At 43.8% G+C, this 22,039-nt stretch overlaps 1 protein-coding gene across 1 annotated transcript in view; it reads left to right on the top strand.

Moving 5' to 3' along the window:
- PARVA (parvin alpha) overlaps positions 1 to 22,039 on the top strand; it is a 141,273-nt gene that overhangs the window by 98,202 nt on the left and 21,032 nt on the right. Inside the window, exons 4-6 of the mRNA XM_040988951.1 lie at positions 2,287 to 2,389; positions 17,070 to 17,210; positions 20,283 to 20,398. Coding sequence (XP_040844885.1) covers positions 2,287 to 2,389; positions 17,070 to 17,210; positions 20,283 to 20,398 — 360 coding nt within the window. The remainder of the gene's footprint in view (positions 1 to 2,286; positions 2,390 to 17,069; positions 17,211 to 20,282; positions 20,399 to 22,039) is intronic.

Genomic DNA, 22,039 nt, shown 5'->3' with positions numbered 1-22,039 from the left:
ACCCTACACCTGCATGGAAATCCTGGGAGAGGCTCCAGACTCCTGGCTTTGTATGGGCTTAGCTACAGCTGTTATGGCCACTTGGGGATTGAATGAATGGACAGAAGATCTTTCTCTCTGTTTTTCTTCCCTGAAAATATGACTTTCCAATAAAAATAAAATAAATCTTAGAAAAGAAAAAAAAAAAAAAGGACACAACACCACCAACGCTGAGCTGATCTGAAGCCAGAAGCCAGGAACTTCTTCCAGATCTCCCACATGGGTGCAGGGGCTCAAGAACTTGTACCTTTCTCTGTTGCTTTCCCTTGTGCATTAGATCAAAAGTGGAACAGCTGGGATGTGAACTGATGCCCATGTGGGATGGCAGCACTGAAGGCAGAAGCTTAACTTACTACACTGTAGTGCTGGCCCCAAGTCTCTGGTGTTTATTGAGTCTCAAACACAGAGTTTTTGAAAGAGTCTTTCACTTCCACTCCATCCTACCTGCCTCCAGCTTGGACAGAGCCTCTCCAATGCTCTCCCACAGTACTCCATGCTCCCCAGCTTTGGGATTTAAGCCTTTCGTGCTTTCATCCAGTTGTTCCCTGGCTTCCCTCGCCATCACACCATTCCTCCAAACTCGTCCAGGACAGGGACTTACTGCACTGGATACAAGGTTGTGCCTGATATATAGCAGGTGCATAATAGGTACCATCCTCCTGCCTTGTGGCAATGCAACAGGCTCCACCAGCAGCCCAGCCAGGAATGGATGCTCTGCCACTGCTGGTGTATCACAAAGGCAGGATGTCTGTGCTAAAGCGGAGAAGTCAAACACAAGAGGCAAGGTTGGTGGGAGGACACCTCATGAGAGATCCTAAGAAAGGCGAACTGTAGGGGTTCCCTGAAGCTGATGGGCAGAGGAGAGGACTGAGGACAGATGGGCCCCAGGAAGCCTCTTGAGGGAGATCACCAGTCTGTATCTGGGCTGTGCTGTTACAGAGCTGTGTGTGCCAACCACAGTCCATTACTGATAGCTTCAGGTTGCCTAATAGCATTGTATGTAGACAGCATCTTAGTGAAAAAAGCAAAGAGAAAGGCTGCATTCATGCACACGTTTCTGTTTCCCTCCCTGAAATGGAGCTAAGGATCCATGCCCCTTGGGGGTGTTGTGTGGATCCATGAGTGACACGGCACAGGCAGTGCCCTGGTACTTAGTAGACTTCAGGTCGTGGCTGCTGCAGAGCAATAAGGAGGGGGCCTGTGGTGCCCCACACGTGGCAGTTCCATCTGGAGACAGAAGACACATCTGCTCAGCAGTGAGCTGGACCAGGATCCACTCAGTTCATGACCTTAAGCAAATTGCTCTCCTGCTGCGCTGATTGTCTCTCCTGCCCGTGGTGGTGACAGCAGCCACCTCCCCAGCTGCCAACCAAGGTGTACTTTGTTATTAACGCATCCGTGTTCTGTTCAGTACTGCTCCTTGTCAATGTTTTTCGCTCCCTGTTGTGGGATATACCCCCATGCTCAATGTTATAGTTAGGGAGGCAAACACTTAGGGACCATACAGCTCACCTTAGATCTCAGAGGTGTGTGTGTGCACACACACGATGGTGGTGCACAGACAAGTAGGTGACCATAACTGGGGTTTCATCCCATATGTAAATGCCAAAGTCCACACCTGTGCCTAAAATGCAGCCACACAACCACCTGCTGAGAATGCCACTTGCTCTGCAGGTAAGACTTGGTGGCTCACAGGGATTCTACAACAGCTGACACCTGAAAATTAATGCAGCCAGTGGGGCCTGCTGTCAGAATTACTTGTCCTTGCATTGGGTTGTGTACATTAATATGTTACTTTTACAACCAGAAATTTGTTTAGATTTTAATTTTCCCAGATAAGAGAGCAGGTCTGTAAGAAAATATCACCTGAATCTTGGCCTTTTTTTTTTTTTAAAGATTCATTTATTTTTATTGGAAAGGCAAATTTACAGAGAAAAGGAGAGTCAGAAAGATCTTCCATTTGCTGGTTCACTCCCTACGTGACTGCAATGGCCAGAGCTGAACCGACCCAGGGCCAGTAGCTTCTTTGGGGTCTCCCATGTGAGTGCAGGGTCCCAAAGCTTTGGACTATCCTCTACTGCTTTCCCAGGCCACATGCAGAGAGCTAAATGGGAAGTGGAGCAGCCAAGATATGAACCAGTACCCACATGGGATGCCTGTGCTTGCAAGGTGAGGATTTAGCTGCTAGACTATTGAGCCGGGCCCTCTTGACCTGTTTTCAACCTCCATTCTTTATTCTCTCTGCAGGTTTTAATTGACTGGATTAATGATGTGTTGGTTGGAGAAAGAATCATCGTGAAAGACCTGGCTGAAGACTTATATGATGGACAAGTCCTGCAGAAGCTGTTCGGTAAGAGGAGGGTTGAGTGGCACATTGGCGTGTCTCATGGGCAGGTGCATGAGCTGCTTCCTCCTAGCTGGATGTCATTGTTGTCGGTTCACAGCTGCTTACGCAAAATGACCTGCAGACTGAGTCTCCAAGATCCTCTACTAGGTAACTGGAAACATGGTCCCTCCTCTCTAGAGAAACTGCAGTTTTAGGTTCCTGGAGGACAGTCCTGTGTGTGCAGGCAGGTGTGTGTTCTGTGTGCGAGTGTGTGGCTTCCTCTGGGATCAGTGAACAGGTACTTGTGTGTGTGTCCGTTATGTATGGACGTGTGTGTACAGCCCTCCCTGATCTGTGAACTTGTGTGTATGTTTGGGTGGTAGGTATTGGTTCCTGTGGGTGGGAACCTCACCTGCCTTCCTATGTGCCTATATGCTGTTCAGACCTGAGTGTGTTTCATACATGTATGGTCTTTATGAATTGCTTATCCCTGCATTGTGTAACACACACACACACACACACACACACACACACACACACACACCCCACAAGTATGTCAGTCATTTAGCCCATCCTTATAGAACTGAGAGTCCTGGGAATTTAACCATATCAATGTAGCCTATTTCACATCATTAAACTGAAGAAAAATGGGTGCTCTTTAAAGAATTTTTAAAAGATCTTAAAATAAAAAGTCATAAGGTGGTAAATCAGGGTAGTTTGGTGGCTTCCTAATGGTTTCCCTTGGAAGTTCTCGCCGTTGTTTGAGGACAGAGATGAGTTTTAGAGCCTTGTCATGATAGAGGAGTCTGGGTGCAGCTTGCCTAGGCATCGTAGTAAGGCTTTGGCTGGCATTCTGAAAAGACTCTTAATAAGCGTTCTTTGGCTCTCCAGAAAGTCAGTAAGCAAAAATGCCTTGAGCATCCCAAAGACTGTGACCGTGACCTTTGCCCTTGACCAGCCTGTTTTTGCTTTAATTGTACACTTCCACATCTTGGTAGCCATTACTACGAATGTGCTTGGCTGTTAGGATCCTCTGGGAAATCAATTTCCCTCTTATTCCAGTTCTTTAAAAAAAAAAAAAATCAGGGCCTTGATCCTACTTGGTTAAAATTTCCACTAAGAGTTCTGTTGTTGGCCACAGCTGATTTTGTACAACAGTTTTAGCTCCACACTAATTTGTCAGTTGGGACTGTGTGAGGTGAACCCATTGAGGTGTCTGTGATGTCTCTTGTTTCTCCTGGTTTTCTTCCGTCAGAAACCAAGATTGATTTTTCCATGGATGTTGATGTGCATGGCTGCATCTTCAGCATCATCTTATCCTTAAAATGTGTTAATCATTTATAAACTGCTGGTTTATTTGGTGTGTTCTTACTATAAGCTTTCATAACACACCAAAGATTTCACCATTCCTCCATCCAGCCTTCACCATCAATTAGATGTTCCTGCTTCAACTTTAGAATTCATGCTGTTCTGATAAGTGTTCTTTTCTAATGTTCAAACTGATGTCATTCTTTTTAGTGCCTCAAACTAGAACCTGTTCAGACATGTTATAACAAGTTACTATGACTAGACTTTGGCACAAATTTTTTTTGAAACGCATACTTCCCATAAACTGATGATCCTATAAGTATGAATCTGCATATGTATATATATATAAATACATATATACACATGCTTGTGTGTATATATGTATATATGCACTTAAATGTGTATATATGTGGGTGTATAGATTCATGTTGAGTATCCCTATTCCAAAAGTTCAAAATGCTCCAAAGTCTGAAATTTGAGAGTAACAAGGTGGACATTTCCACACTGGACCTCATGTAAGGGAAGGGATCACAGTGAAAATATAGGCACACTAAAATGACCATATAACATTACCTTTAGTTTATAAATATAAGGTGTATATGAAACATCAATGACTTGTGTGTTTAGATTTGGGTTCCCTCCTCCAGATATTTATGTGTATGCACATATTCCTGAATCCAAATACATCTGAATTCCAAACACTGATTCCTTAAATAAGGAATACGCTGTATAAATATGCCTTTGTGTGCACATACACATGCATCTATATGCTCATGCCTTCACATGAGACCTCTCATGTTGTCTGTGACTGTTTATGTAAGTGGATCTGGGCGTCATAAGGGTAAGAACCACAGCTTATTTATCTAGACTTCTGTGATCAGGTTGCCTAGCACATGTTGCCTAGCACTTAATCAATGTCTATTGTGTGAATAAATGAATGGCTAATACACAATCTAGTTAATTTCTAGGAAGCTAAACTGATTTGGTACTCAGATATTGATATTAATGAGTGTTAATATCTGGAGGTTGTAAATGCCAACTGTATGCATAATAGACATGAAAAAGCTCTGGCACTTATCGCCTAAAGCAGCCAGAAGCCTCACCTAGCATCTCTCCTGGTGACAACAGCTCTTAACTCGTGCAGCAAATTCCTAGCCAGGTTCTAGAACTGTCTCAGTATGTTCTGTGCCAGGCTCTCAATGCAGTAGCGAACACAGCCATGGAGACACTGCACCTCCAGCATCATATACATGCCTCCCTTGCCAGGTCTCGTCATATTAAGTCATATTAATCATATTAAGTCATTTCAGATCACAGCTTGTCTGTAGAAGAGGCGATTCACTACACAGGTGATACTTCTTTTGTAGATTGTAAGTTTAGGTTATTTGTGAGTCTAAGGCTACATGTACACATTGAAGACCTAAAAGTAGGGTCCCCAGATTGAAAGAACCCAGTCTACATCAGAAGTGCCTGGAAGGGAGCAGGCATGACAGTCTTCAGTGACCTCTGCGATCTTGAGTTTGCCCTCTTTCCAACACAGGGCCCTTGTCATTGATGTATCAAAGCAGATGTTATGATTCATCACTGGGGATGTTAACTCATGGGTAAGGTTAGTCATTGTCAAGTCACTGTTTGAGATGAGACACTTTGGGGCTGTGCACATAGTTTATCTTGCCTTAAACTACTGTCACTCATTCTGACATCCCTGTGTGGTGTATAAGCCACAGGATTACAGTGGTTTTCTAATGCTGATTTTCTCTTGTCCTTATTCCTTCTACATTTATCAGTTTGAATTCTTATAAAAGGAAGAGTTGTCTTGTCACTCCACTTTATTCAGTTATGTATAGGAAACTGAGCATAAGGATATTCAGTTTGTACTTTAAGTTCTGGTCTAGGCCTTTATTACTTACTTTATGCTCATGTTGTCCTAGCCTTGACCCCTAGGTGCACTTCCTCCACACTTGGAGGGTGCTGTCCCTGTGGAGGTTTTTTGTTTTGTTTTTTCTTTTTTCTTGTACTTCCTTGCTTCCTGCCATCATACAGTGCTTTATGTTTCCCTTGTACTACACAGTTATTCTCCCCAAACCATGTTATTCTCCCCAAAGCAACCGCTCCTGTAAGAGCCCTGATTTCTTTAATTGCAGAAGAGTCATATTTAGATATCAATATCTGGGCATTTCAGGGAAGGTTTTGAACCTGCTTTCTGTAGCATAAATAATGAACCAGCATTCACTGGGTGACAGCATGGTGATTTCCAGAAGCTGAGCTTCCAAGTATATCAGGACTTAAGTCTCCCTAATACTGAGTTAGTAGGGTGTGGAGAATAAGAGGGGACTGAGCTTGAGGTTAGTCAGTTACGGAAGTGCTGGCACTTCCAAGACGGTAAGAATGGCCTGGGGCCTCCGGCAGTCAGGAGTACATGCATCTCTGACATCAGCCTAATGATGTGAAATACAGGTGACCATGTTGATGACATCATGCAGTAAGAACTCAGGACCTAGAGGTAGATGTGAGCAGGACTTTCCAAGCCATCTTTCCCAGCTGCCCTGGTGCTGCTGTTTGAGAATCTTCCCACCCACTTGCCCTAGCCAAAGATCTTAGTTCAGTCATGTTAAAACAAAGGGCTTGGGAGGGGGGGCGCAGTTTATGTTGGAGGCAATCTTATAAAGTATAGATCACCAAGTAAGGGGACACAGGAGGGCAGAGAGATGCCATGTAAGCCTGCCTTTCTAGAAAAGCCAACTCTGTTTACAACCTCGGCCCTACTCCTGTGGAGGCAGAGCAGGAGTAAGGCTTAAGGCTATCTGTGGCTACAGGTGGATGCAGGTAGGACAGGGCACTCTGGAAAGGGGTACCTATATCACACAGAGAGACCTGAGGGCCCAGCAGCCTCTGCTGTGGCAGCTCGTCCTCCTGACACTGGCCATCTCTTGGGGCTGTTGTCACTGCCAGAACACATCAGATGGTGCCTACCCCATCCTTTCACAGGAATAGCTCCAGCCCTGCCCAGACCTCAGGGCAAAAGCTGCCCAAACCCAGAATGAGGAGAAAGCTCCTCCCTACACAGCTTCTTGTCCAAGATTACTTACTCACTTCCAGGATGATTTAAGGAGGCAAGAGCTTGGTTCTGTGGGAAGAAAGACTTAGCTCATGACACCAGCAAGGAGGCCACTGAGTGGGCCAAGTTGGTACATGAACCCCCCTCCCGCCCCAGAACATCCTGTATGCACACATGTCCTTGGTCACTGGTTACATTTGCATCCCAGGCACCCAAGCGGTAGATGTGACTGAGTGAGACAGGAGATATGTGATTCCAGGAAAATGCCTGCACACATAATCCATCATTTCATTTGAACATGAGCCACTGCCTGTTTCTCATTGAAATTTCCTGGCGTGGGCTGGTTCTGCGAGCTTCTTTATGGTACATTTTATTCGACTGATCCTTATCTTTGAACTTATGTGTGTACTGGGGATAGAAGAGGCCTGCTTGGAGGGGCTGAGTGTCCCAAGGTCCGTCCTGCTGGCTCTTACAATAGCACATCCTGACACGCAAGAGCTGCTTCCTGCACAGGACTAAGAAGGGTTCCTTGGGCTTGAGCCTGAGTGTTCTTTATTTCTTCTTCTTTCCTTCTCTCTCTCTCTCAAATAAATAAAATGAGTTTTAAAAGAGAGAGAGTTACAGCGAGAAAGAGAAAGATCTTCTCTCTACCAATCCATTTCCCAAATGGCTTCAACTGCTGGAGCGAGGCCAGGTCAAAGCCAGGAGCCTGGAACTCCATCTAGGACTCCCACATGGGTGGCAGAGGCCCATCTTCTGCTTTTCCAGTTGCATTAGCAGGGAGCTGCATTGTATGTGGAACAACCAGGACTCAAACCCGTGTTCTAATGTTGTATGTCTGTGCATCTGGCAGTGGCTTAACCTACTGTACCACAATGCAGGCTTTATAGGCATAAAATTCTGGGAGAGTTTATTTTGTATTGTATCTATGTACAGGAAACCAGTTTTCTCTTTTTTATTTTTTTTAAGGTTGATCTTTTTTGGAAAGACATTTACAGAGATAAGGAGAGACAGAAAGATCTTCCATCCAGTGGTTCACTCCCCAAGTGACCATAATGGTTGGAGCTGAATCTACATAAAGCCAGGAGCTTCTTCTGGGTCTCCAACACAGATGCATGGTCCCAATATGATGCCATCCTAGCATCATGTGGGATCCTGGTGTATGCAAGGAAAGGATTTAGCTACTGAACCATGGTGCCAGGCCTAGAGTTTCCTTTTCTCTGATAAATCCTGAAGGGTGCATTTTAAAACTAACCCAAATACTAGTCTCTAAAGAAAACGCATTTGGTTTGCTATCTGCAAACTGTTGAGCTTGGTATTGTGAAAGTATGGCACAGGCTGTCTCTGGGTAACTCACAATTGGGTAGCACAAAGTGTTGTGAGAGACTAAGTAGGAGTCAGGGGATGTCTTCATGCAAGGGAAGCATTCTGAATTGGGGCTTGGAGTGGCAGGGTTAGTAGAAGAGTGGAATCTCAGCCAGGTGAGCAAGAAGAGCCTTCTAAATCCACAGCCAAAGCATAGATGCAAGGCACCTGCTGACTTAAGAGTGGAGACCAGGGACGGATGGGGAGGTGATTGCCATGCCTAGATAATTGGAATGGCAGCTCATCGGGATGAGACTTGACAATCAAGTCTTCATTTCTAACACTGTTCTACAAAAAAAGAAAAGGCTGTTTCTAGTACTTGGAAATGCAGATAAGCTTGGGCCTTCTGAAATGTCAAAGAGGAAAATGCACAACAGGTGGTGGTATGGCATGGTGCTAATCTACCATTGGAGCACAGATATCCAATATTGGAGTGCCAATTTGAGTTGCAGCTACTCTGCTTCCGATCCAGCATCCTGCTAATGCACCTGGGAAGGTAGAGGACGGTGACCGCGTACTTGAGTTCCTGACACCCATGTCAGAAATCCAGATGACATTCCAGGCTTGGGCCTGGCCCAGGAATAGCTATTGCAGCCATTTGGGGAGTGAGCTAATGGATGAAAGATTCTCCATTTCGTCTCGTCCTCTGTGTCACCCAGCCTTTCAAATAAATGGATAAATGTTTTTAAGAACACAAATATGAGGATACTTAAAGTTCATGGAAAATGAAGTTAAAAGTTTATTTTGTTGCAAAAAATGTTTAAATCCTTGCATTATGACAGACCTTCCGAAAGTTCATGGATAGAGTATACTTTGGGGGGGAAAAAGCCAAACATAAAACACCTGTGTCTAGATTTCAAAAAAAAATTTTTTTTGCACTAAAATAAATTAAATCCTGCTTTACAACGAACTTTTATTAAGTGTCTTGCATTTACAAGATCACATACTGAAAGTGACCAGGAACAGCCTGAAAGAGCTCCCAATGCTCGATGCTGGGATTATTTGTGAGAAAAAAAAGGGAAAGAAATTAAAGCAATATATAAATGAAACAAAAACACAACTCTTTCAAATAATTCTAAAAAAAAAAATTATGAAGATGCAACCCCTCCAGTCACCTGAAAGGTACCACCCTTTGAGTGGTTTCAGTTGGGTGATGGTCTTCCGTAGGTTTGTGTGTGGGAGGCGGGGAGAGGGGGAGCTGTGGCGACAATCGCTTTACCCCATGATCTTCTTCCCAAACCCCAGAACCTCAGTCCACCTGGGAGAAAGCCATAGCACTCCCAACCAGCACTTCTCACAACAGTCAAAGTCTGGAAAACCGTCACAGCACAGGGAAAGCAAAGGCTGTGCGAGGGATGAATGTCTTGTCCTGGACATTTTACTGGCAGAAAAAAAGGATGGTGAATAAAAATTAGTGAGTCTGAATCAGGTGTGGAGTTGAGTTACATGAAGTAGCTATGACAAGAGCACTACAGTTGTACAGAGGTTAACAGTAGGGGAAACAGTTTAGGATAGGCAGCAACCGTGACACCATCGTTGCAATTTTTCTCTGTATCTCAGACCATCATGAAATAAAATATTGACTGGCAGAAGGAAAAAACATGATCGCCCCTGCCTCACTCCCGCTGCTCTCACAAAAACCCGGAACTAAGAATCTGAGACACTTGTGGTTGAACAGGGATAACTGTTGATGGCTTGTCAGCAAAGCAGTGAGGTCAGAAATGGGACTTCAGCAAGATGCGTAGAGAACAGATAGGTTAGAGAGGCTTGAAGGCAGTGAAAAAACTGCAGCAGAGTGTCTACACACAGGGAGAGGGCAGTGCACCCCAAGCACTCAGTGCTTGCGGGAGAATATTGGACAAGTGGATAAGAAAGAATAAAATAGAACTTTTAGAAATGAAAATGTGTGTAATAATGACATTAGAAAACTCAGTGCCTTTGACACAGCTGAACAAGAAATCAATGAACTGAAAGAAAACACTGAAGAAAAACTCAGAATGCAGTATGGAGAGACAACAGGGTGGAAATGAGGATGAGAATTTTAAAATGTATGGATTATTCCAAGATCCAACATATGGCTGATTGAAAAAACCAGAAGGAAGTAAGAATGAGCAATAGTATATATTTGAAAACATAGTGAATTGATAAAAGGTGCGAATCAAAATCAGGAAGCTCAGTGAATCCCAAGCAAGATAGTGAGAAATCTAAATGTACACACTTGATAGTGAAAGCCAGCACTGAGAACAGCAAAAAGAATAAAAGCAAAGAGAAAAGATTGCAAGCATCAGACTAAAAGCTGTTCTTTTGTCAGGACAAATACAAGCCAGACGCTATTGAAATGGTATCTCCAAAGGGCTGAAAATATTGTCAACTCAATCTTATGCCACCAAAGGGGGGGGAAAAAAACCCTTTATATTGAAATGTGTGCGGAAAATGAGACTTTTCAATAAACATAAAGAGGTCTTACCAACAAGTTCTCATAGAAGGGATTTTAAAGAATGAATAACAGAAAGGAAAATAACCAGCCCAAAGGAAGGATTTGAACTGCAATAATAAAAAGTTCACAAAGACCACATTGTGGTTTGTTAATTTTAGAATTTAAGATATATTGGAATCCATATGACCACAGTTTCTGAGTCCTAAAGTAAGTGATTGGATACCAAGTGTGCTGAGACCTTCATGTTTATTCTGTGGGTAAGGATTCTGATTATCTTAAGACTTTACTAGGTTAAAAATACATACATTTTCTGTAGACAAGGAAGTGAGAGGGAATAAAATCCATAATTTTAAAAAGGCATGGAAAGGAAGGTTTTGCAAAGCAAAATAAATAGAAAACTCAAACTAAGTTGATAGAAGTGAAGCCAAGTATGTTAATGTACATCGACTTTATCCATTTAGAAGAACAAAGATGATGCGACTAAAGCAAAACAAACTTATTAAATGCTGTTTACAAAGGTAATTTTTAATAAAGGAGAATGTAGGAAGATTCGGAAGAAAAAAATGGAAATGATTCTATATACTAGACTAACCCAAATTGAAAGGTCAGGGCAACTATCTTGTATCATACGAAACAGACTTTGGCCAAAAGCATTACCACAGAGTGTGAATACACACTGAGAAGGAATTAAAATCACTAGGAAATTATACACATTTTAACCTTTAAATGCACTTCTGTATGCCAAACACATGAAATTTTCAATCACAGTTATTTCAGGGAGAATGTGATTGATTTACGACCACAGTGACCAATTTAACGTGCCTTTCTTAATAGCGTATTAAGGAGTAAATATTAAGAAACTTCAAAATATGTGCCTAACCAGCTTTAATCTGCTTGTAACAAATGATATGCCAAACTTGAATATTCTTTAACTGTTTGTGACCCCTTTAAAACTTTGAACATGTCCATAAAAACAGATCTCAAAAAATTATTATACAGACCAGATTTCTATGATGCAGCTTAAAAATTTAACTCTTCCCCCTGTATTTAAAAAAAAAAAAATCAGGAACCACTGATACTAAAAAGAATTCTTACATGTTATTTGAAAGGTAAGACATAAGTATGTCATGAGTGTCTTTCTAGATTTAATACTATGATTAATCATTCATTCACTTTAAACACTATTAGGACAGATTCTATAGGTCTTGTAACTTATTCAGTCATTCCCCTGAAGATACATAGCCAAGCTAAAGTGCCCTGTTCCCATTTTAAAAAACATACTATTTTTATTTGAAAGGCAGATTTTACAGAGAGGAGGAACAGACGGAGGGAAGTCTTCCATCCACAGATACACTCCCCAAATGACCACAACAGCTGGAGCTGAGCCCATCAGAAGCTAGGTACTTCTTTCCAAGTTTCTCACAGGGGTTCAGGGTTCCCAAGAACTTGAGCAATCCTCTCTGCTCCACCCCAGTGCCTCTCCAGGCCATAAGCAGAGAGGTGGATCAGAAGTGGAGCTTCTGGAACATGAATCAGTGCCCATATGAATACAGGTACTGTGGGTGGAGGATTAGCCACCCCACCAACCTCCACTGTTGCCACTTTTATAATGAGGTTTCGATAAGTATCCCATGTGTTACCAACTCTTACAGTGGTAAAAAATAAAACCTATTGCCTTACAGGTTTTTTTCTCTTTAGTCATCTTACCAAATCCCCTTAATTAGTTCTATTACTAGTTATTTGAGTCTTTAGCATTTCTTGGGAAGGCAAATAAGATATAATATAGTCTGTTTTGAAGCAGTTGTTTCAATTTTGTGAATTTATTTTTTTAAGATTTTTATTGGGAAGTCAGATATACAGAGAGAAGAGACAGAGAGGAAGATCTTCCATCTGTTGATTTATTCCCCAAGTAGCCACAACGGCTGGTGCTGCGCCAATCCGAAGCCAGGAGTCAGGAACCTCCCCTAGGTCTCCCACGCGGGTGCAGGGTCCCAAGGATTTGGGCTGTTTTTGACTGCTTTCCCAGGCCACAGGCAGGGAGCTGGATAGGAAGTGGTGCTCCCAGGATCAGAACCAGCGCCCATATGTGAACCCAGTGAGTGGAAGGAAAGGACTTTAGCCACTAGACCACCACATCAGGCCCTTGACTTTTTTAAATAAGAGATTTGAGAACTTCATCTGCTATTCCTACCCCCTACTTCATTTTTCAGAAACTCAGTCTTCAAAATATGTTTCACTCAAACACTTTTGGAAAATTAAATGATTGAATTCATTGTTAAAGATTTAAAGAGACTTTTTTTTTTTTTCAAAATCCTGCTTTTCTTCATTAATTTCAGGTAGCTGTATGAAACTGGTCTATTGCTGAATGTTTCTTTTTTAAGATGTATTCTTCTGAGAAACTGTTTTTCACATATTTCCATAGTCCTGCAAATTGTTCATAATTCATTTATCTTTTCTAAAGTGTATGACATGATTTTAAAGAGATAGGATGTGACAATTTTCTCAAATGGATTATTTTGTTGTTCTTCTAGTTGTTGTTTTTTTTTTTTAAAGATATATTCACCTTTATTGCAAAGTCAGACAGAGGAGGAGAGACAAAGAGGAAGAGCTTCTGCCTGATGACTCATTCCCCAAGTGAGCACAAAGGCTGGTGCTACACCAATCCCAAGCCAGGAGCCAGGAACTTCCTCCAGGTCTCCCACGTGGGTGCAGGATCCCAAGGCTTTGGGCCGCCCTCAACTGCCTTCCCAAACCACAAACAGGGATCTGAATGGGAAGCGGGGCTGCCGGAATTAGAATTGGTGCCCATATGGAATCCCAGCATGTTGAAGATGAGGACTTAAGCTGCTAGGCCACCGCGCCGGTCCCTCTAGTTGTTTCTGAAGTTAGCAGTTCAACTATATTTTTGCAGATTGTCAGACAGTTCTGACCTATACACAGAGTAGGGTGGCTAAGTTACCCTGAAGAGTGTAAGAGCTGAGAAGTTCTAATGTAGCTGTAATGTCCATGAGAGTACTAAAAAGGCTTGGGGGAAATGAAAACAGTTTTGAAGTTCATGCATAAAGGGTTTTTAATAAGTTTATGGAACAGGTAGGCATTTGGCATAGTGGATAAGTCGGCACTTGGGACACCTGCGCCTCATTTGAGAGTAACTGGTTTGAGCCCTGCCTGCTATACTTCAGTCCAGCTGCTGTGATCCTTGGAGGTGGCATGTGATGGCTTGAAATTACTTGGGTCTCTGTTCCACCAACATGAAAGACCCCCCTGGATGGAGTTCTAAGATCTGGCTTTCGCCTGGCCCAGCCCTGGCTGTTGCTGGTGTTTGGGGAGTAAGCCAGCAAGTGGCGGATCCATCTCCCTCTCCTTCCTTCTTCCCTCTTTCCCTGCCTTTTGAAAAAATTGAAATTTTTATTCTTTAAAAAAAAATATGGATATAGCATATAATGAAAGCAGTATGTATGGATTTCAATGTTTTTTGCACCTAAACAAGCATCTATGAATTTCATTTTCTACGCATTTCCTGAAGCAATCATTGCTCTCTAGTTCTCTGCAGACACCAGTTGGGTGTCTTCCAGCAGAATTCTGCCATGACTGTTAGCATGACTCTATATATAATTCTATAGATGAAGTGGCTCAGTCCCACAAGACTGTCCCTGCTTCATATGACAGTCACAAGTGCCAGCCTCCTGTAATCATGACCAACTGGGTATAGATCAGGGCTTCCAGGACCGTCGTCTTTGATTTTCTAGAATTGCTCTCAAGACTCAGGAAAACACATGTGTTTACCCACTTATAAGTGAAAGGACTCAGGAATAGTTAGGTGGAAGAGATACACAGGACAAGGTATGAGGGAAAGGGTGGAGGCCCCATGCCCTACCACCTAGGCACACCACCCTTCACCACCTCAATGTCTTCACCAACCTGGAAGCTCTCCAAGTCCTTTGGTTAGAGATTTTATGGAGTCTTCATTACCCAGACACAGTTGACTAAATCAGTAGCTGTTGGGGATTGGCTCAACAGATTCTGTCAATTCCCTATATGGCTGGGGGGGTCCTGTCAGTATCAACCCTTTGATCACATGGTTGGTTCCTCTGGCAACAAGCACCTCCTCCCCCTATCTTTAGGAGCTTATAATTACCAAAGATATCCCTGTCATCCTGTCACACAGGAAGTTACCAAGGTTTTCATACTTAGTATCTGCTCACAGAGTGGGGAAGATCAAATATTAGCTTCCTGTAATGTCATTCTGGTTTTTACAAAGCAAGAATAAAATGTGCAAGAAAAAGCTATTGACCTAGAAAACAGATGATACCTAAACCATTCTAAGTTGAATGCCAGCAAACGATGATGAATATGGAAGTGCACAGACAGTGATGTAATGATGCAGCAAGATCAGCAAAAAGTAGCTTGCATGCAGCCTCTTTGCGCCTCCACTCGACCTGCCCCCAGGACAGTCATCCTTAATCTATCCCAGCAGTCTCTCCCACTGAGCCAATATAAGACTTCCTAACCTAGCAGTTTGGGCAGTTTCTACACAGTGTTCAAGTTACAATGAAAGATGAAAACAACTTCATTGTGTAAAATAATTACATCATCCCAAAATAATTTGAGGGGAGCATAGGATCCAAAATAAGAATCTGTCCCCAAAATGGGAAAGGCACACAAGGTCTCTTTCAGGTTTAACAATCCAGAGGAAGGCATTTAGGTATTACATGCTTGTAAAATCCCTGACCTTCAGAAATAATGAATGGTTTGGTTAAAACAACCAAAGAGAAAAGATGGCTTTTCAGGCCATCCCAGTGAAGAATGGCCTAAGATTGGCCTGCCAAGGTGCTGAGACCAATTCCTAAGTCCTTGGAACCTGCAGAGAGTCTCCAGTGGGTAGGTTCCACTTCGAAGAGGTCTCCACAGTGCCTTTAACCTAGATTAGCCGCCTTTAACTAATAAGAAGACAAAGCATGAAATCAGTAGGCCAAGGGAACCAATGATGTTAAATTGAGTCATGGAAAGCAGAGTAAGTGAGCTTAGTATGTCCCCTTATGGAGCATGATGTTTTGTTCTTCTGAATAAAATGAAAAAAAAAAAGTGACTGCCTGGTCCTTTCAGTTGCAAGGGGTTGTGTTATGGCTATAAGAACCACTGATTTGGACCCAGCATAATAACCTAGTGGCTTAATCCTCACCTCGCATGTGCTGAGATCCCATATCGGTGCCGGTTCTAATCCTGGCTGCTCCACTTCCTATCCAGCTCCCTGCATGTGGCCTGGGAAGGCAGTGGAAGACAGCCCAGGGCCTTAGGACCCTGCACCCATGCCGGACACCCAGAAGAAGCTCCTGGCTTCGGATCAGCTCAGCTCTGGCCATTGCAGCTGTTTAGGGAGTGAACCAGTGGACAAAAGATATCTGTCCTCTTGATAAAATATGACTTTCCAATAAAAATTGAGGGAAAAAAAATCTTAAAAAAAAAAAAAAAAAGAAAAGAACCTCTGAATTGAAAGCACATCACTCAGGAGAAAATCACCCAGTGTTTTCTTGTTAGGATTTTGATTTCATACATTTTGACGGTGCCCATGCAGATAACTAAGACATAGAAGTGACCCTGCTGTGAAGAAATAGGACCAAGTTCATGCTCAAGCAGACACTGACAACTTCTGTTTCTTCTGTCTGTCTGATGGCAAGTATAGAGCAGAATCAATTTTAAGAGACAACCCAAATTTAGGGCAGTTCACGTGAAAAATGCACGCCTTCCAGTGGGTGAAATGTGACAAACTGAGTAAGTCACCTTTCTGGAGGCTTTCAAATTAGTTGCTTCAAGCAGGTAAATGCGATTGTGTCTGACATGTATAAGGTGTTTCAACAAGCACATGGGAAAATGGATGAAAAGATAACACACATTTCTCAAGAACTTGTTGAAGCCTACTCATATCGTACAAAATGAATGGACTGGCTAGGGACAGGACTGACGACTGGGAAAGCAGATAAGGCTTTCCAGTTGGTGTAGAGATACCCACGGGAAAGGCAGAATTGGAACAAGAAGGAGAAATTCAGAATGATGAACGGTTCAACTAGAGCAGGCTTGCTTGAATCCCCTTGGCCTTCGGTGTGGGGATTCAGGACACAGTGGAGAGGCTTTCGTGTTGCTGGTGCCACTGTCAGATGAGACGGGGACAACAGTGTCCGGTCAGGTCCCTGTCTACAAGTTCTGCATCTTCAGATTCAGCAGACATCAGCAGACCGCAGACTGAAAATGTGGTTTAATTACCTCAGTAGTGAATCTGTGTACTTTCTTTCCATTATCCCCTAAACAATACAACCACCTACATAACACGTATATTAAATAGTGTAAGTAAACTGGAAATTGTACAGGAGACTGCAGGAATTACATGCAAGTGTGAGTCTGGGATGTGAGAGAGAGCGTGAAGAGCTTGAGGATCTGTGAATTCTGGTACCTTGGAAGGTTGAAGGAATGATTCCAGTGCAGTTACTGAGGCAGGACGGTATGTGTGTAAGTTATTCTCCTTTCCTTTGTCATCTCAGAGAAACTTGAGAGCGAGAAGCTAAATGTTGCTGAGGTCACCCAGTCGGAGATTGCTCAGAAGCAAAAACTGCAGACTGTCCTGGAGAAGATCAATGAAACCCTGAAGCTTCCTCCCAGGAGCATCAAGTGGAATGTGGACTGTGAGTTGCACATGGGAAAGCTGCTACTTGGTCATCATGAGGTCATGCTCTGCTCCCCGCCATAGGCTTCCCAGGGGAGCCACCCTGGAGTGGGTGCACCCTTCCTTAGAAATTTGCCATACATATCCTTGGAGGAAAATGGCAAAATGTCAAAAGCCAGTGTCCCTTTTCCATAAAAGGCTTTCTATACAAACTTGGTGTCTGACAGGCAGGAACAGGAAGCTTACACTCACTAAGCGCCTTCTGAGACCCAGCACCATGAGGCCCAGGGAGCAGCAGCTTTGGGAAGCTGAGGCCCCCACATCAGCACAGCTGGACGCTGCCTGTTCCCAAGCCCACACTCTTCCACTCTGCATGCCTCTTCTGGAAGGAAGAGATATGGCTGAGATCACAGCTGCCACAGCTGCAGGACCTCAAAGGGTACCCCCTCACTCTTCTGCGACCTCTACCTCGTAGGGGTCAGTGTGTCTGTATCCAGATCAGCATGAAATCCATGAACCAGGTGGCTGCAATAGAGACTGTATTTTCTGTTCAATCTAGTTGTGTTCTATGTAATAGACAAAAGTACAAAATTGGATTAATAAGGTGATTGCAGTGGTTTGGGCCTGTACTGTATTGCATGTCTTAAACATTTCCCAGAGGAGAAAAAAATATATAATAAAAGGGGGAGGAAGAGGAAAGATCTAACCCTCTAGACTTAGAGACCCTGTGGCTGCCTGTCACTTTCCCTTAAGCAGATTTCTAACATCTGACACTGGGGCCAAGACGCCAAGTACCTCCTTCAGCATAATTACACCTTTGCTTGCGAGAGCTAAGCTGCTTCCTGAGCTACTGAGCCCTGGGAACAAGACATTCTGTGTCAAGCAGAGAGAGGCACCGGAGGGCATTGGAGGGGAGGTCACTGCCAGGAGCCCTGAAGGCTTTCTTGGAGAGGGGTTTTACTTCTTTGTGTGCCCTGGATGCTATTGGTGCTGAGTGGGGGAGGAGGAGGCTGTTCACTAGCTTGGGAAATGTGCCTGTGTTGCAAAGCCACAGAAGTTGTGAGCATTCAGTGTACCCAGGAAGAGCCCTGCTTGGTGTCCTCTGTTATCTTGCCTTTGTCTCACTCCTTTGAGTACAGACCTTCTCCCTGAACCTCCAAAATACAACACAGCCCACTATTTGACATAGCACTAGTAGAGGCTGGGTCAGAAGAATGGATCTTTTTGTTAAAGCCAAATCAGGAACATCGTTTTCAGTGACTCTAAATAATCCTTAATAATAATAATCCAATAATCCGAATAATCCTGTTTGGTTCCTTCTCACTTAGTATCTATGAGAAAAGAAGTCATCCCTATGACTTACCCTAATCCAGCTCTTTTCATTATTGTTCCTATTCCTGATCAAATCAATGCATATTTTCACTAGGTCATGGCATATTTCAATATTGTATCATACATATTTTCTATATACCATGGTGAACTTTGTTGTAATTTTTTAAAATATTTGTTTATGTGTTTATTTTAAAGGGAGAATGCAACTAGCTGCAACAGCCAGGGCTGGGCCAGGCTGATGCTAGGAGCCAGGAACTCCATCTGGGTCTTCTCCATGGGTGACAGGGAGCCAAGCACTTGGGTCATCATCTTCTGTCCTCCCAGGTGCATTAGCAGGAAATTGATTGGGAAGCAGAGCAGCTGGAGTTGGTAGCAGCACTCTGCTATGGGATGGTGGCATCATAAGCAGTGGCTAAACCCACTGCACCACAGTGCCAACCCCTGTCCTGAAAATTTTGATGTTAGAGAGAAGATATCCTATTGTTGACTTAAGCCCTGAGTTACTGATGATCTTTTTTCAGGTTGATTTCCAACCAATTGCTAACTCTCAGAGAGTGGCCAGTTGAGTGTCGTAGCTTGTGTGTTTGTTTGCTTCTCTTGAGTTGAGCCGAGCTTTCTGTTACACTGAGCTCCAGGACTGAGCTGAATAGTGAAATCAAATGGAATAGTTATCACAGTGCCTAGGTGCTGCCACCCCGTGGGGTGTCACCCAGAGCTGGGCTTGTGCATAGGAGATGATGGTGTGGTTGCTGGGGAGTCACAGGCCCAGCTCCAGCAGGAAGCTCCTCTGCTTCTCTCCTGGTTATCCCCCCTGGCTACACATCCAAAGACACTGCTCTCCATGGGTGGCAGGGACAGGCTGATCTGGGAATTGAGGATTTTTTTTTTTCATTTTCTCAACGGTAATGTTCATTACTGAAAAAAAATCAGAGAAGGCAGCTAAGCTTGAAGAAACGTAGATCCCCACCTGACTTACAGAGCTTGTTCTATGCCTTGTTCTCTTCTGAACACTTCATATGTTTTCATCCTGAGACCATCCAAGAATTCTGCTATCCCCATTTTACAGATGGTGTAGTCAAGACAGGGAGAGGTGAAAGCTAGTGAAGGCAGAGATTATTGTCTTTTCACTGTTTACAGCAGTGAACCAAGAAGAGTGACTGGCACATAGGAGCTCAGTATGATTTACTGAAGGAGTCCAGGGTTACACAGGTAATAAATGATAGGCTCAGGAATAGAGTCTGCTGTAGAGCCTTGGTGCTGAGCACCACCACCGCCTCCCTGTCCACCCACCGGCTCCAATGTGTGGCCCACCTAGCCACAGACACTGTGAACACTGTGCTGTGTTCCTTCACGTTGGGTATGTGGAAATAGTATGTATAATTATATATGATATTTTCTATATATGTGTGTATATACAGAGACAAGTGTGATTTTACAAAAATGAAATTAACTTGTATGTGTTGTTTGGAAGCTGTGTATCTTGAAAAGTCATTAGCTATCCTATGTGTCATTGTTTTGTAACATGACACTTTGTGGCTAGATTATAATATAACTAACAAAGGGTTTAGGGATCATTTTCCGTTTTTCTGTTACAAACTAGGTGAGTTCTCCCTGCTCACATACCAAGAAGGGGGATGTGTCTTGGAGGTGTGCATAGTTTGAAGGTTCTAGTGTGCACTGTTGCAATTCCTTGTATCTGGATGTGTTGCCTGTGACCTGAAAGGAGATATTCCAAGGTTTAAATCCTACTTCATTTCAGCTGTTCACGCCAAGAGCCTCGTGGCCATTTTGCATCTGCTGGTTGCTCTGTCTCAGTATTTCCGGGCACCAATTCGACTCCCAGACCATGTCTCCATCCAAGTGGTTGTGGTCCAGGTAAGGCAGTTACTGCTGCACATAGCTTGTTTGGATTCTCAGAAGAGATGGCTGGGGGAGCTGAATGTGCTTGGGCATGCTGGGGTGGGTTGTTGGTGAGGGATTGGTGAACTCTTGGATCCACATAGGCTTATCCCTGTTGGATTTGCAAAACATGGATGAGGGTGTGCTTGTGTCTGGGATGACTTCATGTAAGTTGTGTGTCCAGGTTCAGAGTTTTGTTGGCAGGCAGGCTGTGCCAGGCGTAATGAAATTAGTGTGTGCACACACTGGTATACAGGAAGGGATGGATATCTTGCAGTCTATAGAGAATCTCATTTTTCTTGCACAGCTCTTAGAGGGAGATGGGTAAGTGTGCATGTGATGGAGTGTGTGCCTTTGTTTGTGTGCTAGATAGAGGAAGACTGCCTGGCCAAGTCCAGGGGAAAGGCACTGCTGCTTTCCGGCCGCCCAGAGCTGCACAGCTGGGGTGTCAAGTCATCTTTTCCAGATTGTTGGATGGAATTTCCATCCACACATGGCTGTTTAATTTCCACAGTGAGGGTGTGCTCTCTCCCCATGACTCTCACACTGCTCCTCGCCCCATTAAATACTCAAATTCAATTTTGTTTTCCAACTTCTGCCCATTTAGCAAAAGGTCATCGTTTTGTTTGCTTGTCTGTGTTCTTTTCCCAATAAACAAGCAGCAAGGGAGGACTCCCCACATGGTCAGGGTTATCTGGGATTCTGGATTAAAGGACACTATAGCCCAGGGACTGGAATACTTGCCTGATCAGGCCAGTTTCTGGGCTAAAAGGAGCTGAGTGCCAGTGGATCCATCATTAGCAGAAGGGACCATGGTTGAGCTCCTAAGCCAATGATAGGCGGTGCCCCAGTGAAGAAGGGCTTCTCTCACACCTTCTGGGAATTTAACTCTGCTGGCATCCAGAGGGTAGAACAGGAACACGGCCCCTTGGCTCTGCCTGCCGGGAGAAGGGACTACCACATAAGAAGCCAACAGGGCTGTCAGTAGACCATAGTCAAGGCATTGGATGTGACTTAGACACTGAGGGCTGTTGACAGACAGGTGCCAACCATCCACACTTCCAGAGCTCTTCAGTGGGTCAAGCTCAGGGCTCAGCATTTCATGGATGCTGGGTGTATATGGCCAGCCCAGAGCCTCTTGGGAGAAGCATCTTGCAAGTCACCCCAGGTCAGCACCCTTGTGCTCTCATCCCTGGTTCAGTAACCCATGCATCCACCACACTGTGTTTTTGGAAACAGTCCCTGAGGAGGGAGGGGTGATGAGTGGAGCACTAAGGAACCTAGAGACAGTGAAATTCTTCATGATCTTTGTCCTACGGGGTTGGGGGTGGTACACACATGTGTCAAAACTCACAGAAGGAGCAGCACCAATGGTGGACCCAAGTGAAAGGTCAGAGGGGATAGCAGGTGACCCTCAGGGGTCAGTGTATGTTCACTGGTCGTAGCAAGTGTACCACGGTGGCACTGGGTGTTGATAATGGAGGATGCTGCAAATGTGTGAGCAGACACATTCAGGATGTACGTGGGAGATTGCTGCACCATTCTCTCGGCTTTGCCATGAAGCTAAAACATCTCTGAATGCATGAAAATCTGTATATATTTTTTTTAATTCCGATT

Source organism: Ochotona curzoniae, unplaced genomic scaffold (genome assembly GCF_017591425.1).
Source record: "Ochotona curzoniae isolate NIBS_2020 unplaced genomic scaffold, NIBS_Ocur_1.0 contig_517, whole genome shotgun sequence".
NCBI classification, from domain to species: domain Eukaryota; kingdom Metazoa; phylum Chordata; class Mammalia; order Lagomorpha; family Ochotonidae; genus Ochotona; species Ochotona curzoniae.
This window is presented reverse-complemented; position numbering and strand designations above follow the sequence as displayed.